The sequence below is a fragment of the Malus sylvestris genome, chromosome 13 (assembly GCF_916048215.2).
Source record: "Malus sylvestris chromosome 13, drMalSylv7.2, whole genome shotgun sequence".
In the NCBI taxonomy this organism is placed as follows: domain Eukaryota; kingdom Viridiplantae; phylum Streptophyta; class Magnoliopsida; order Rosales; family Rosaceae; genus Malus; species Malus sylvestris.
In genome coordinates this window covers 4,178,005-4,191,595 of record NC_062272.1, presented here as the reverse complement: position 1 = coordinate 4,191,595, position 13,591 = coordinate 4,178,005, and the positions used below count along the sequence as shown (strand labels likewise).

The 13,591-nt window shown below is 35.9% G+C and overlaps 1 protein-coding gene across 2 annotated transcripts; it reads left to right on the top strand.

The window, feature by feature from the left end:
• The first annotated feature begins 5,159 nt into the window (after window positions 1-5,159).
• Window positions 5,160-11,314, top strand: LOC126595031 (uncharacterized). 2 transcript variants are annotated; one of them, XM_050261351.1, is made up of 5 exons: window positions 5,160-5,638; window positions 7,288-7,523; window positions 7,736-8,552; window positions 8,900-11,005; window positions 11,114-11,314. In XM_050261351.1, the coding sequence occupies exons 2-5, from the start codon at window positions 7,290-7,292 to the stop codon at window positions 11,119-11,121; spliced, it is 3,165 nt and encodes a 1,054-aa protein (XP_050117308.1). In that variant the 5' UTR covers window positions 5,160-5,638; window positions 7,288-7,289; the 3' UTR covers window positions 11,122-11,314. The 2 variants fall into 2 exon arrangements, with proteins under 2 accessions (XP_050117308.1, XP_050117307.1); XM_050261350.1 differs by having other exon boundaries at window positions 5,162-5,638; window positions 8,900-11,314.
• Window positions 11,315-13,591: the final 2,277 nt, after the last annotated feature.

Below are 13,591 nucleotides of genomic sequence, written 5' to 3'. Positions count from 1 at the left end.
TTGGTTTCATTTAACAAACACAATTAAAATTCCAACTTTTCTAAAATGCTGCTTTTAATAAAAAATTTAAAAACCTATCCTTACAATTTACTAGTTGAAATATACTATTTGCAGTGAAAATATTAAATTATTGAGAACAATTTTGGCAGGTTCTTCTCAGAAAAAGGAAAAGTTTGGTAGGAATTTTATCAAAGTGACTCGGCCAATCCTGTTTTATACACACATAGTGCCCCTTAATTTCCAAAGCTAAACTTTTGTGCAATTTCATTTGTGCGAGAAGAAACTTATCCAAATTCCCTTCAGTCAAATCACGGATCAATTTAGATATTGGACAATTAAGTCTTGTTGCTTTCATCTTTAAAAAATGTTAAAGAAAAATCAATAACATGCCCCCACAAGTTAACTCGTTTTCGAAAACTGACCCTCAATTAACTCAACTCGACTCGTTAGAGTTTAGTTTCGGCGGTGTAGAGTTGTGCATACAGTAATGAGTTAAAATTATGATAGATTTAGAGTTTGATTTCTTTTACTAGTACCCAATACATGAACATAATGAGTACTCGAGATTCTGAACCAATTACAACGCTCAAGAAACAAAACATGAGAAACGAGAAATATTTCATCTCGATTATAAGAGACATCAAGATTAAGAGCAAATATGCCACCAAAGAAGGACGAGTGGTAGGAGCCAACAAATAGATGTGCCGGTTTAGTGAAGTCAAGTCTTTATGTCCATAAGTAACCCTATGATCCCGAACATACCAAAAGTGAAGTGTTGTGCCAACCTAAATCGAGATAAGGATACATGACTTGACTTGAAAACAAACAATTGACGATGCCTCATTCTTAAAGGCAGATAAGTAAAACCTTCTCTAATAAGTTAATAACCAATCTTTTCATTAACCTTGGTAACAAATCCAAAAGCAAAACTAAAAATATGTGAAAAAAAGATCACGTGAAAAGCAACACATAAAAAACCCGTAGTTCTGTCACCGAAATCATTTTTGTAGCAATTGGCATACATAGAGTAATTAATTTGTACGAAGTCCATGCTGTTTTATTAACTCTTGTAGTTGAAACTAATTGAAGGGGGGTGGGGTTGCTATTCAAGGGAATCAATTGAATTACTGAGTTGGCTTTTGTAACTGTTTCTGAAAATAGTACAGAGGAGTAGATCTCAAGAACTCATTGTTCCTGTAACAAACTAGGGTTCCATCAATTTACCCGAAAAAAAAAAACAATTTGTCTTTATCTGATTTTTTTTAAAAGAAGACAAGCAAGTTGTTTTGCCACGAAAATTTACTATTCTGGGAGCCGAAAAAACACGTAGAGACAATTTTTTTTTTTTAATCAAAAGTACGATATTCATTAAGTAAGACTAAATTCGTACAAATTAAGGATAACGTGCATAATAGGCCTCGATAAGACAATTGTTATCTGATTTCAATAAGTTTTTTTTTCCACCAGAGCCTCTCACCAAATTACCCAAAAAATGGAAATAAAATTAGCGTTAATTGACCAAAAATCAACCTTTTATATTTAACGCTTGAGTCAATCAATTTTGTGGGACCCCATGCACCATAAACCCTTGTGGGGCCCTTAACATCTAGTTTGCCAAATCTTCCTCTAGTTGGAAAGCCTCACACATTTTCCATGAAAGTGACTAATGGGGGAATTAATGGACCATCGGAAAAATATCTAGGTTGATTAAATAATTAATTAACTGGCAACCAGTTATTCGTTGTGCTTAATTGGGCATTGTAGGTTGGGTGGATTACAGAGTTTGTCTCTAGTTACTTAAGTTAAATGCTAACCTCTTATCATGAGTTACGCGTGTTATACTGGCATTTCTCGTTTGTATGAATAAAAAATCTAACTTATCAAATGAAAAGAGGAAAAAAGAAAAAAGAAAAAAAATGCAACGATTACCTTACTTGTTTAGATGGTTAATTATATATATATTTTCCTTTTTTTCCTTTTTTCTTTTATAATTGATAATCTACTTTAATCTACATGTATGGAGAAGAATTCAAACTCGATGGCATCTAGGAAAAACTCATTTTTGGCTGATGTCTGGTGCTTATTTTTTAATCTTTTAACTACAAAAATTGTCATTTGTTCAACTTATACGGGGTTTAACAATAGGATTTGACTATAATACTTTTAAATGGTGATTGTATTAAATACATATATTAACATGAATTAATTTGATCTGCAAATAGTAATTGTATTATATATATAAGTATTGTAATTAATTCTCTTAATTGTATATTGAAAATAAATTGCTTGAAATTTTTTGGGTAGATTAGTCTCAAAACCACTAGAGAGTAATGAGAGAGAGAGAGAGAGAGAGAGAGAGAGAGAGAGAGAGAGAGAGAGAGATGCATTTTTAAATAGGCTTATACGATTGAGAAAGAGGATTAAAAAAAGAAGTTTGACTCAATGAGTATGTACAAGAAAAGGGTTTCATGTCTGGTAAAGATAATTAGAAGTGGTTGATTCAAGTGTCTTGAAGTTTGAGACATTCGGTGGAGATACACAACCAATTTATGGTTAAGAGTAAATTACCGATTTGTCCCTTGAACTATCATTCAACTTTTAATTTCCTCTATGAACTTTTTAATTGGAAAATTAAGAACTTAAACTAATTTTTTTGGCCGATTTGCCCCTGCTGTTAATTTTTCATTTATTCCATCCAAATTTCTGTTAAATGAAAATATGTGCACAACATGTGTGGGTAGTTCGGTCGCTTCATTATTTAAAATAATTGAAAACCTTAGATTTCTAAAATATAAACCTATGCAAATATGTGTAATTCTATAGCTTTTGTGTCTGAAGGTTTAGTGAAGTGACGTTTTTGTCCACAAATGAGAGTTACGTGGTTTGCATATAATAAGAGTTAACGTTAATTTGGATGAAATCTATGAAAAACTAACGGTAGAGGGGAAATCAGCCAACAAATTTAGTTTAAGTCCTTAATTTTCCAATTAAAAAGTTCAGGGGGGAAATCGAAAGTTGGATGATAGTTCAGGGGGCAAATTGGTAATTTACTCTTATGATTAAATATAATCCAAATTATATTTTAAAAAAAATATTCATAATCTTCATTCTGATTCTTAATTAATTTTTCTAACATGACAAAAATGAAGCAATGTTTTAGCGCCACGTTGACTAGAACAAATGTACTCCCTCTGGAAAACATGAGTCCCGAGTACGATTCCTTCCCTGTGAGCTTTAGGTTGTTACAACTTGGTTTTGTTTTGTTGGTCGGATTTGCCCTAGGGTTTTGAACAACTCAACCTCCATATCTGTGTTACTTGACCTAGGCACCATGTTTAGTTTATGTCCAAAACTGGTATGCACTGTTGGCTTTGCGCAGACTATCCACTGATGCCATTTTTGGGATTGTATTTTACAGTCCTGGTTTTGTTTGATAGACGTTTCTAAATATATTTCAACACACTATCAATCGCAATTTTATTTTCCGTTTTATCTTATTTTGTGTCAAGATTATGCATATGTAAAGTTTTGTCCAAAAATAATACCTATGCAATTAGTAGCATAACTATTTGTTAAGTGTTGTGTTTTATTTTATCAACTTTTTGGTGCGAGACTGCTTACATTATTCAACATTTTGTGTCAATTTTTGCCCGCTTGGGGTGAAAATTTTAAAAAATTGTTACGCATAGGTAGATTACCCAGCTCAAGGCCAATGATGCCTAACTCGAGAGAATTTTAGTAGAGATGCCCTACCAACCCTAACAACGTTTAAGACCTGAGTAAGGTCAGATGAGAATAAAATACAAGAGAGTCACGTTGTTATTAAAAGTATTTACAGATGACGTGATTAGTCCCTACTAGAGTTTTTCATGACTAGCTCACACCTAGCTTTGACCTCATTTTGCAAGTGTAATGCATGCGGCAAGGGAGTTACTATATTTTCAAATATGTTTTGAAGAGTATTTTTAGGTAGACCAATTTTTTAAACCATATTTACAAAAGAAAAAATCAGCACGTTAATCAACACTTAAATAATAATACAATTATCGACAACCACGTGATATGGTTTACAAAATATGATTTAAATTGGTAGTCTTCCTAACATAACCCTATTTCGAATAAGCATTAGTTTTTTCACATCGTAAATTAGAATTTCAAGAATTTCACCGTTTATTGTTAGACAGAGAGTAATTGTCCCATAAAGATAGTAACCGATCAAAATTTTATTAGTTTTCAAATAGAGATGTACTAATCAAATAATTGGATGCATTTACAAACTTTTTGTTTCCCGAATATCATTTGAAGCAAATTTATTTACATAAAAATCTAGTATACCCAACAGCAGATTAATGTCGCCCGAGTAATTATTTTCATGAAGTATATGATAAGTGAAATCTCTCTATAAATTCACCTTCTATAATGATTAGTTTGGTAAAACGAAGAAAATCATGATTAATTAGCTTGTAATTAATAAAGTGATTAGCATTCCTAATTGACCTGGCACACTCGTCGTGCAATTCAAGATTTGCTCCAAAAAAGCCACGTGGCAGAGGCTACACTATCTGCTTTTTTCAACGAGGTACACAGTTTCTGGGGTTTCTCTCAAATAACCAAATAAACTCGCTGTTGCAAGAAAAAACAGAGGACCGGCCAATCAATGCCAAACAGCAGAAGCGTCAAAAATCCCGTTTTCGTAAATAAAATGTACCCAGAAGGGCATTTGTTTGCTCCTAAAGCCTCAGGAAACCTCATCCTTGCCACAGTACCAGGGGGACCCGCATTTTGTCTGCTGGGATTAACCGATTAATCACTGCTTAAAATGGAAAAATCCGAGTGCTTTTTGTGTTAATTAATCAGTGTTTTTTTTAACAAACCCGGGCTCAGAAAGCTTTGGTGTGCCTCCTGCTGTTGCAGTAATGCAGGCGTTGCATATATTACTACATATAATATATATATTATAGGTGTGTGTGTATATATATATTATATGTATTTAATCTGCTATGTAGTCTACCAAGACTTGTTTCATAATATTTTTTAATATCCGTACCAAAAGCAAGGAAGGTGGAGAGAATCTAGAAATGCCCATTTCTTTTCATTTCCTGGAAAACCTATATATATATATATATATTATTGGTATAAATATTGATGGAGAAAAAAAAAAATAAAGAGAGAGAGGGAGAAGTGAAGAAAAAGCAGAGAATAAAAAGAGACCGGATGTTGACAAATTCCATGTCACTGTTCTTAGAAGGTCTTTTGTTTGTGTGAAGATTTCTTATCTGGGATCTCTCTCTCTAAGAAAAAAAAAAACTCTTTCTCTCTCTAAAGTTCTGTGCTTTCTTTTTTTGTTAGAGAGAGAGGGGGATAGAGAGAGAGAGTGTGTGTGTGGCCCATCAGATCGAAATCTCCTCCTTTTCTTCAACCTGATGACGATCTAGGCTTCCTGAATGGTGTTTGCAAAAGCACCCACTTTGTTGGTTTTTGTATAATTTCAGATATACAATTTTAGTTTTCAGCTGCTTTGCTATTTTTTTTTTAGTGTGAATTTTCCACCGCGTGAAAAGCTTCTTCTGAATGATTCAATCTGTTGGGGATGATGTTTTGAGGAGGAGAGGTGAACAAAATAGGATGTGGGTCTGAGGTAAAATTCTTATCTGCTTTCTGGGTAAATTGAATTTTCTGAATTCAGATAGTTTTTTTGGGTGATTTGATGAATTGGGTAAATTCAAATTCAGTATCAAGTTTGGGTAAATTGTTGGGATTTATGGGTTGAATGTTTGGGTTTATGGGTTTGTGCATTTGTTTCCTCATTGCAAGTTTTCAGGTTCTTTTCTTTGTTGATTGGTCTGATGGAAAATTAGAATTTTTGTGTGTGTCTGTGGGTAATTTTAGACTTGGTTACTGTAATTTCTGGGTTTCTGTAGTCTGCAATTTTTCCAGATCTGTTTAATTAACTTTTATTGCAAAGTTCAATTCTCTAACATATGATTTCTAAAAGTTCCAGTATGTTGGGCTTTTCCCCTCAAATTTCACTCTGGTTTGGTGATGCTGTGAAAGCTTGTCTCTAGTTATTGCTTATTTTCTTTCAGCTTTTTGGCCTTTTTGTGTCTGCTTCGAATTGCATCAGTTAAAGATACCTCTTTTGTTTTCTTGAAGCTCGCATCCATTAGGCTTGAGATTGAAGGGAATAATAAATTTAGTTTCTATTGTTGTTGATTCATTGAGGTTTCTGCTGTGGGTTGATTCCATTTTGGTTGGATCGATACCCATTAAACGCAATGGGTTCTAGTTCGTTATAGATGACATCACTGATTTGAAATCATATTAAGTGTTCACTTGTGTGTGTCTTTTGTAAATTGAGTGGTTTGGTTTATATTTCCGGTTATGCTGTAAAGAATGCTACTTGAGGTTGTGAAACTCTTTGTGCATGTGCTGGTTTGGTTTATATTTCCGGTTAAGCTGTAAACGACAGATGTGGATCCCTGCTCTCTTAGCAGCATTATGTTTTTCTGGTCGAAAAGCAGCAGTATGTTGGATTTTTGTTCTAGATAGCATTCAAAGTCTACGAGGGGACAAAAGCGTTTGTTAAATTTTCAGCTGAAGCGCAGTGATATTTATAGTTGGGGCTCTCAAGCATGCAAAATTTTCTATTTTGGGTGACGTGATTCATAAAATAGACTTTAGATAGTAGCTTGAACTAGTGATTTCATATTTGAGGCACTGCCAAGTTTTCAACTATAGTTTACAGAACTCAAGAATGTCTGGAGGCCTTTTTGTGTAGCAATCACTTGCATTACTCTGACAGTTCTCGGTGAATATGGAATTCATGTAATTTGTTTCAAGAAACATTAGGTTCTCAGTTTAGCCGTAGTGAAAGCAAACCACGTTGCTTTGTTGGCCCTTGCGCTGATTTTTGCATGAGAATTTCCTCATCTTTGTGTTCTAGTTTGTACCAACTTGCTTGAGTGGTTAGCACTGTTGTCATTCCGTTCGTCCCACCTTATTTCAGGGTGGGAATGTGGATGATTTAGTAGTTCTTATGAGTTAAATCAAAGCATCTTTCTTATTCAAGCTAGTGTGTTACACTGCACGGAAGATTGTTGTTTCTTGTATATAACCGAAACTCATTTCCCTCTCCGGTCATATTAAGAGCCAGGATGAGTAGTTCTGCTAAATAGGATTCTTTGACATGTACTTGATATCATTTTCCTTGTATAGTCCATCAGTTTCCCTGTTTGGTATGCCTTAATTTTGTCACTGAAATATTTCTTTACTGTTTTCTTTTTCTAGGAATGGGAACAAAAATGGAGTGCAAAAGCTACATGCCCGGGTTTTACTCAGTGAGGGATCTTAACGAGGATCCAAACAATTGTAGCTGGCCCTTATATTATGGAGATAAAACCTTGTCAAACAGGCAGTATTGCAATGGTTTCTTGCCGAGGGCCACGAGTGATGCTTTTCCAGGGTATGATAAGGATGTAGTCAAGCAGACCATGCTTGAGCACGAGGCCACATTTAAGAAGCAGGTACTTACTTTCTTATCATACAATATTTCTCAAACCTTTACCAATTCTTCGTGATTCTGTCAATTGGATATCTTTGTATATTAATTGAATTCTATATTTGGAGGACCTTAAGTTGGGATATTGACTGATTGAATCCAAACGCTGTTTACTAAATTATTATTCTACTCTATATAGTAGGAACTTGAACATTTATGAATTTTCATGTCTTCCAGGTGAGTGAACTTCACCGGCTGTACAGAATTCAAAGGGACTTGATGGATGAAATAAAAAGGAAAGAACTTCATAGAAACCAGATACCCATGGAAACATCATTGTCGTCAAGTCCCTTAGCATCTCAAATTACATCTGAAGATGCTCGGAAATGGCATGATTCCAGCTTTCCTTTGGTAAACTCTGTTAATGCTGGACCATTGGTTCCAGGTGTTGAAGGTACCCATTCTCCATCTAGTGCTGTCAAAGGAAACAACCAAAAAATTGGTTTGTTTCCATACCAAAATGGGATTAGTTCGAAAGATGTTGAGGTGATGGAGTTGAGACCCACAAAAGTGAGGAAAAAAATGTTTGATCTTCAACTTCCAGCTGATGTGTACGATGATTCTGACGAAGGGGAGCAGTTCACTGATGAGAAAGTTTCTGGCACACCTAGTTGTCAGCCGAATAAAAATTGTAAAACTGCACTCGAGGGTAGTGCAAAGCTCTTTTTTGGTGAAGGTGCGAAGACAGATTGCGAAGGACGTGTTTCAAGATCTGATACATGTTTGAGGAGCACAAATGGTTTGGCTGACTTGAATGAGCCTATTCAAGTTGAAGAAACAAATGCTTCAGAATACGCTTATCCTCTGGGCCATGACTCTTATCAAGGAAAGATTCAGGGCCCCTATCAGGCTGCTAAGTCGAGGTCGCAGCTTTCAGGTTTGCCAAAGGAAATATCACTCAACTCTCATCATGTAAGTGATAAGGTGATCCTGAACAACATACATTTGGGGAACGGAAGTGTAAAAGGGTGGTTTTCCCATGTTCTTGAAGCAGGTATACATGAAGTTTGGTGAAACTTTAAGTTGGTCCTTTATGACATCTGCATTTCCTTTTGCTTTAGTATTCATATGTGCGATTATAGTATATTCTAGATTGTTTCAAAGAAATTGATAAAGAAATCAAATTTATAAATAGGATTAATCTGAACAACTTACATTAGTGTTCAGAGCTGCGGGATCATCTCATTCTTTCATAATTGACCATGCACGTAGTTGGTGAATCTTTAGGCACCTGTTATGGGCTATGTTGCCATTCGGCTAGGCTTTGAGAATGCAGCATTTCTTGTTATAGATCTTTTCCATTATAAAAGTTAATTCCAGCTCTCGTGTATTGTATTACAGGGCAAAGTAAAAGCAACCTTAAAACTGTTTCCCAATGTCTCCAAACAGAAAGGTTGCCGATATCGTCCCAGCCAATGCAAGGTTCTATTAACAATGTTCATGAAACTGCTTTCTATCTGACTGATAAAAGCAAGGTGGACTTGTGGAGAGAGAGGACAGTTTGTGGTGTGGAGGATTCGGAAAGAAATCATGAAATTTCCAATAATAAGCATCCGAACAATTTTGTGGCTTCTCATATGCTAAGTCCATATCATCCCATTCTTCCTTCCTCGGATGTGGCCAGGTCGTGGACTCGCTCGGTTCCATCGTCGGAAAAGCCAGGCAGTGGCGTAAGCCAAAAGCCGTTATCAGTTCAAACTCACCCGTGTTTTCCCTCATCTGCTATCTTGAGCAAGAGTTCCCAGTCATCAGTTCAGAGCAATGGGATTTTTGGAGATAGGTGGTATCTCAACAGCAATTCTAGTTCTAACCATGGTTCTGGAAGTGAAGTACCATACCAAAATGGGTTTCACCGTGGTTCATCTTCGGGATCTAAGGAACTAGTTCGCTTCCCGTCTCTCAGCTACGACTATCAGAGCAGCAGTAACGATCACAATGGAGGATCTGAGCACTTGAGGAGTCAGGGTTCAGCAGTGCACTACAAGGGTTCAACTTGCAAGGATGTGAAGTTTGCAAAGGAAGTAAACTTAAATGTAGTGCTTTCAAATAGCTCATCCGATGAGGAAATACCCCAGCAAGGTCTTAAGATCGTAGGGGTAGAACAAAAGCATGAGGACCATCTTGCAGCTTTGCCGTGGCTAAGAGCCAAGCCTTCTTCTAAGAATGAGTTTGCCAATGCAGGCAGAGTTTCAAAGACTGGTGTGCACGATTTAAATCAAACTTTTGCTCAGGACATAGAATCAGTTCCTTGCGAGAATGACATTGAGGCCAGAAGGACCGAACTTGGTGACAGCCCGTGCAAGAGAAAACTTCTTGGATTTCCTATTTTTGAAAAGCCTCATAATGCTAAGAACGAGTCCTATTCTCTTACCTCCCCGTCTGTGGAAAATAATAAGAGATACAGAGGACTGGATATCAACTTGCCCTGCGATCCTTCAGCTCCTGACTTGGCCACACAGAATGTATCAGAAATTGTAGTTGTGGAAGAGAGAATAGATATGAAGGTTGCAAGTGTCAGACATGTCATCGATTTGAACTCGTGTGTCAGTGATGATGAAGAATCTTTGAAATCTTCTGCTCCAAGCACCAGTGTGAAGATCACAGTTGGATTAGATTTGGAAGCCCCCATTGTTCCGGAGGCTGATGATAGTGTCAGCCTTGTGGAAGCATCTGCTGAAAAGCAGAAAGCAATGCCTTTAGCACCACTACAACACCCAGCTGAACCTCCTCAAGAGGAACTTGTGAGAGTAGCAGCGGAGGCAATAGTTGCCATCTCATCAACTGGTCCCCACAATCATACTGATGAATCCTCTTGCAGTCCACCCGAAGCTTCTTCAACTGACCCCCTTCTGTGGTTTGTGGAGATAGCTTCTACTTGTGGGAATGATCTTGAGAGCAAGTTTGACATTGTTGCGAGAGGCAAAGATGGCGATGATAATGATGAATCTTTATCAGACGCGTTTGATTACTTTGAATTCGTGACTTTGAAACTGAGAGAGACCAGGGAAGAAGATTACATGCCTAAGCCTCTGGTTCCAGAAAACTTGAAGCTGGAAGAAACAGGAAACACATTACTACCAAATCCACCCAGAAAAGGCCAGTCAAGGAGAGGGAGGCAGCGGAGGGACTTCCAAAGGGATATCCTTCCTGGTCTTGCTTCCTTGTCAAGGCACGAAGTGACTGAAGATCTCCAGACATTTGGAGGGTTAATGCGGGCAACAGGCCATTCATGGCAGTCAGGACTAACCAGGAGAAACTCAACAAGAAACGGTGGTGGTAGGGGCAGGCGACGAGCAGTGGTGAATCCCTCTCCCACTGTGGAAACTATCCCAGCTTGCGCTCCGCTGGTACAGCAGCTTAATAATACCGAAATGGGACTGGAAGATAGAAGCCTAACCGGTTGGGGTAAAACGACCAGAAGGCCCCGTAGACAGAGATGCGCGGCAGGTAATAATCTCGCATCATCCGTTCCTTTAACCTAAACAATGGGACAAGGATTTTAACTTATTGAGTTTCTATAGAGAACAATTAGGGTGGTTGTTTCTGTGGCTGCAGGGGCTTGAGGTTGTCATGGGGATTGACTGCCCTCTGTACATTTCTTAGCCCAAAGTCTGGGCTGGTTTTATTTTTCTGTCTTTGGGTGCTACCATCTTTGTATTTTTCATAAATAATGTTGCATAAATTTTACTCCCGGATAGATACCAGTGTTCTTTTTGTGCTTCTCTTTGGGGAATTGAGATGTGATTTTATCATTTATCTCGGATGTAAATGTGCTGCTTCTGATTTTTGTTTATTCAAACCAGTACTCTTCTTTAATCCGATCCGAACCTCAAAGTTCGAAGAAAGGAAATTCGAACTAGGGTGCAGAGGCGGGAGCGCATTTTTTAGCCAACTTGGCTACACCTCGGTCTACAATAGTAGCTAATTACTAGTACAAACACTATATCCACCAATACAAAAGGCGAAAAGAAAAAAAGGAGAAAAAACACTCAACTGTAATAAAAGATGCCATGTGGGATTCATTTTCACCACTAAGTCGCATAATAGGCTAATAATAACTTTGTATCAAACTCGACGTTAAAAATCGAATCTAAAACTTGTCTCAATACGTAAAGAAAAATATTACGAAACTGTAGTATGAAATGAAGTGGATATTTGATATTTTGATCCATTTTATTATGTTGTTGCCACATAAACGTGTAAAACAAGGGGTGGGTTACAGGTAGCCACATGAGGTGCCTTGTTTGTTTGCGAATGAGGAAAGCGGTTTTTAGTTCATTGTCTAACTTTTTGCAGAAATTTGGGAAGGCTTTTGGCCAAACATGCCCCCACCAATAAGCTTCGTTTAACTTTGCAAAAGCATTGACAAAGGTGAAATAATCAAATAAATAAATATTCTGGACCGAAAAGCATGAAAAATAAAAATAAAAAGACAAAAGAAAGCCAACAAGAATTGGCATTTGGCGTGTTCGATGCAATCTTTGCCAACCTATTACTTTATCCAACCACCTCCTCTCCCTCCTCATATCTTCTTCTTTTTTTTTAGTTATAAAGCAGTTGAAAAGTTTGTTTCATTATTAAGATACCAAGAGAACATGAGAAATGTTAAGGAGACCTTAAAATTGAATTTTTTTATGATTGTTTGACACTTTATGTTTTGGCATGATTGTTTATAATGTTGACATAAAAATTGACGTTAACTGTGAGGTGACAAAGAGTCTGTAGAGAATTCCACTTTTTTTTTTAACAACGATATTATCTACAGTAAGAGGTGGGAGAGTGGGCTGAGCTTCATAATGAACTAATCATAATAATGTGATTCAAATTCTTCTTTGGTAAAAATTAAACCTAAGACCTTTCACTTACAAGTGAAAAAGAATATCACTAGATTGTAATGAGTAACGAGAGTTTCACTTTTGAGATAAGTCATCTTAGCATTCCTCAAAGAATATTTGTATAATTAACTTTTTTCTTATAGAAACGAGAAATGTTAAAGAGACTCTCGTATCTGTCACATGTCAGATTAACTTCAATTCTCGTGCTAACATTATAAAATATTGTTCTAAAAATATGAGAAGGCCTCTTCTACTTTTGAGAGAGTCTCCTTAACATTTTGCAAAAAAATAATAATAATAATAATAACAAACCTCGTAATTTTTTTTTCAGTTACTTCACAAGATATAACAAAAAATAACTCATACAACCTCATTGATCAAATAATTACTTGTACAAAATAAGGTTTTATGCCATATTGACGAAAATATAAGAATTACGTTAAGAATAGTTTTTCGCAAACGTATGGACTACTGACTCTTATTAATTATACAAAAACTTGAAATATCATTTAATTTGACAATATCTTTATTTGTTATACATGTAGACTTACTTTGTAATTTACTTATTCACAATAAAAAGAAAATTTCACGCTTGTTAATAATAAAAAGATATTTTTAGTCAAAATGGTTTCTAAGATTTGCATAACTTTTTTTTTTAGTACATCGATATTTTTACGCTAGAGGGAGATGGAGTTTGCTAAGCCACAAAATGTGCAATCTAATTTGGTATTGAATTTGTCATCCACAAGATTCTAACCTAAACCTCTCACTTTCAAGTGAAGAGGAATACCATAAGACCATAGTACTTAGGTCATTGAGATTTGAAATCAATAGGAAGTGGTATCTGAGTTAGTCCACCATCAACCATTTGGTCATTCCATGAATTTTTATTAAAAAAGACGAAAATAACAAAAATACTATCAATTTAATAAACAACAGCCAAAATGATTTGACAAAAGTTCAAGGTATTGGGTATTGTTGTCAATTTTATTGTATTTAATCGAGATTTTTAGCAAATGATCAAAATGATTAATGACAAAAAAATTCAGAAAGATTTCAATAATTGCTGTGAGAAGTTATGAAAATTTTAAGAATTATTTTGATTAAAAAACCTAATAAAAATAAAAATGTAATGTTTTTTTTTTTTTTTTTTTTTTTATTTGTGGCCAATGAATTGACGTCCTAAAAAGAAATTATT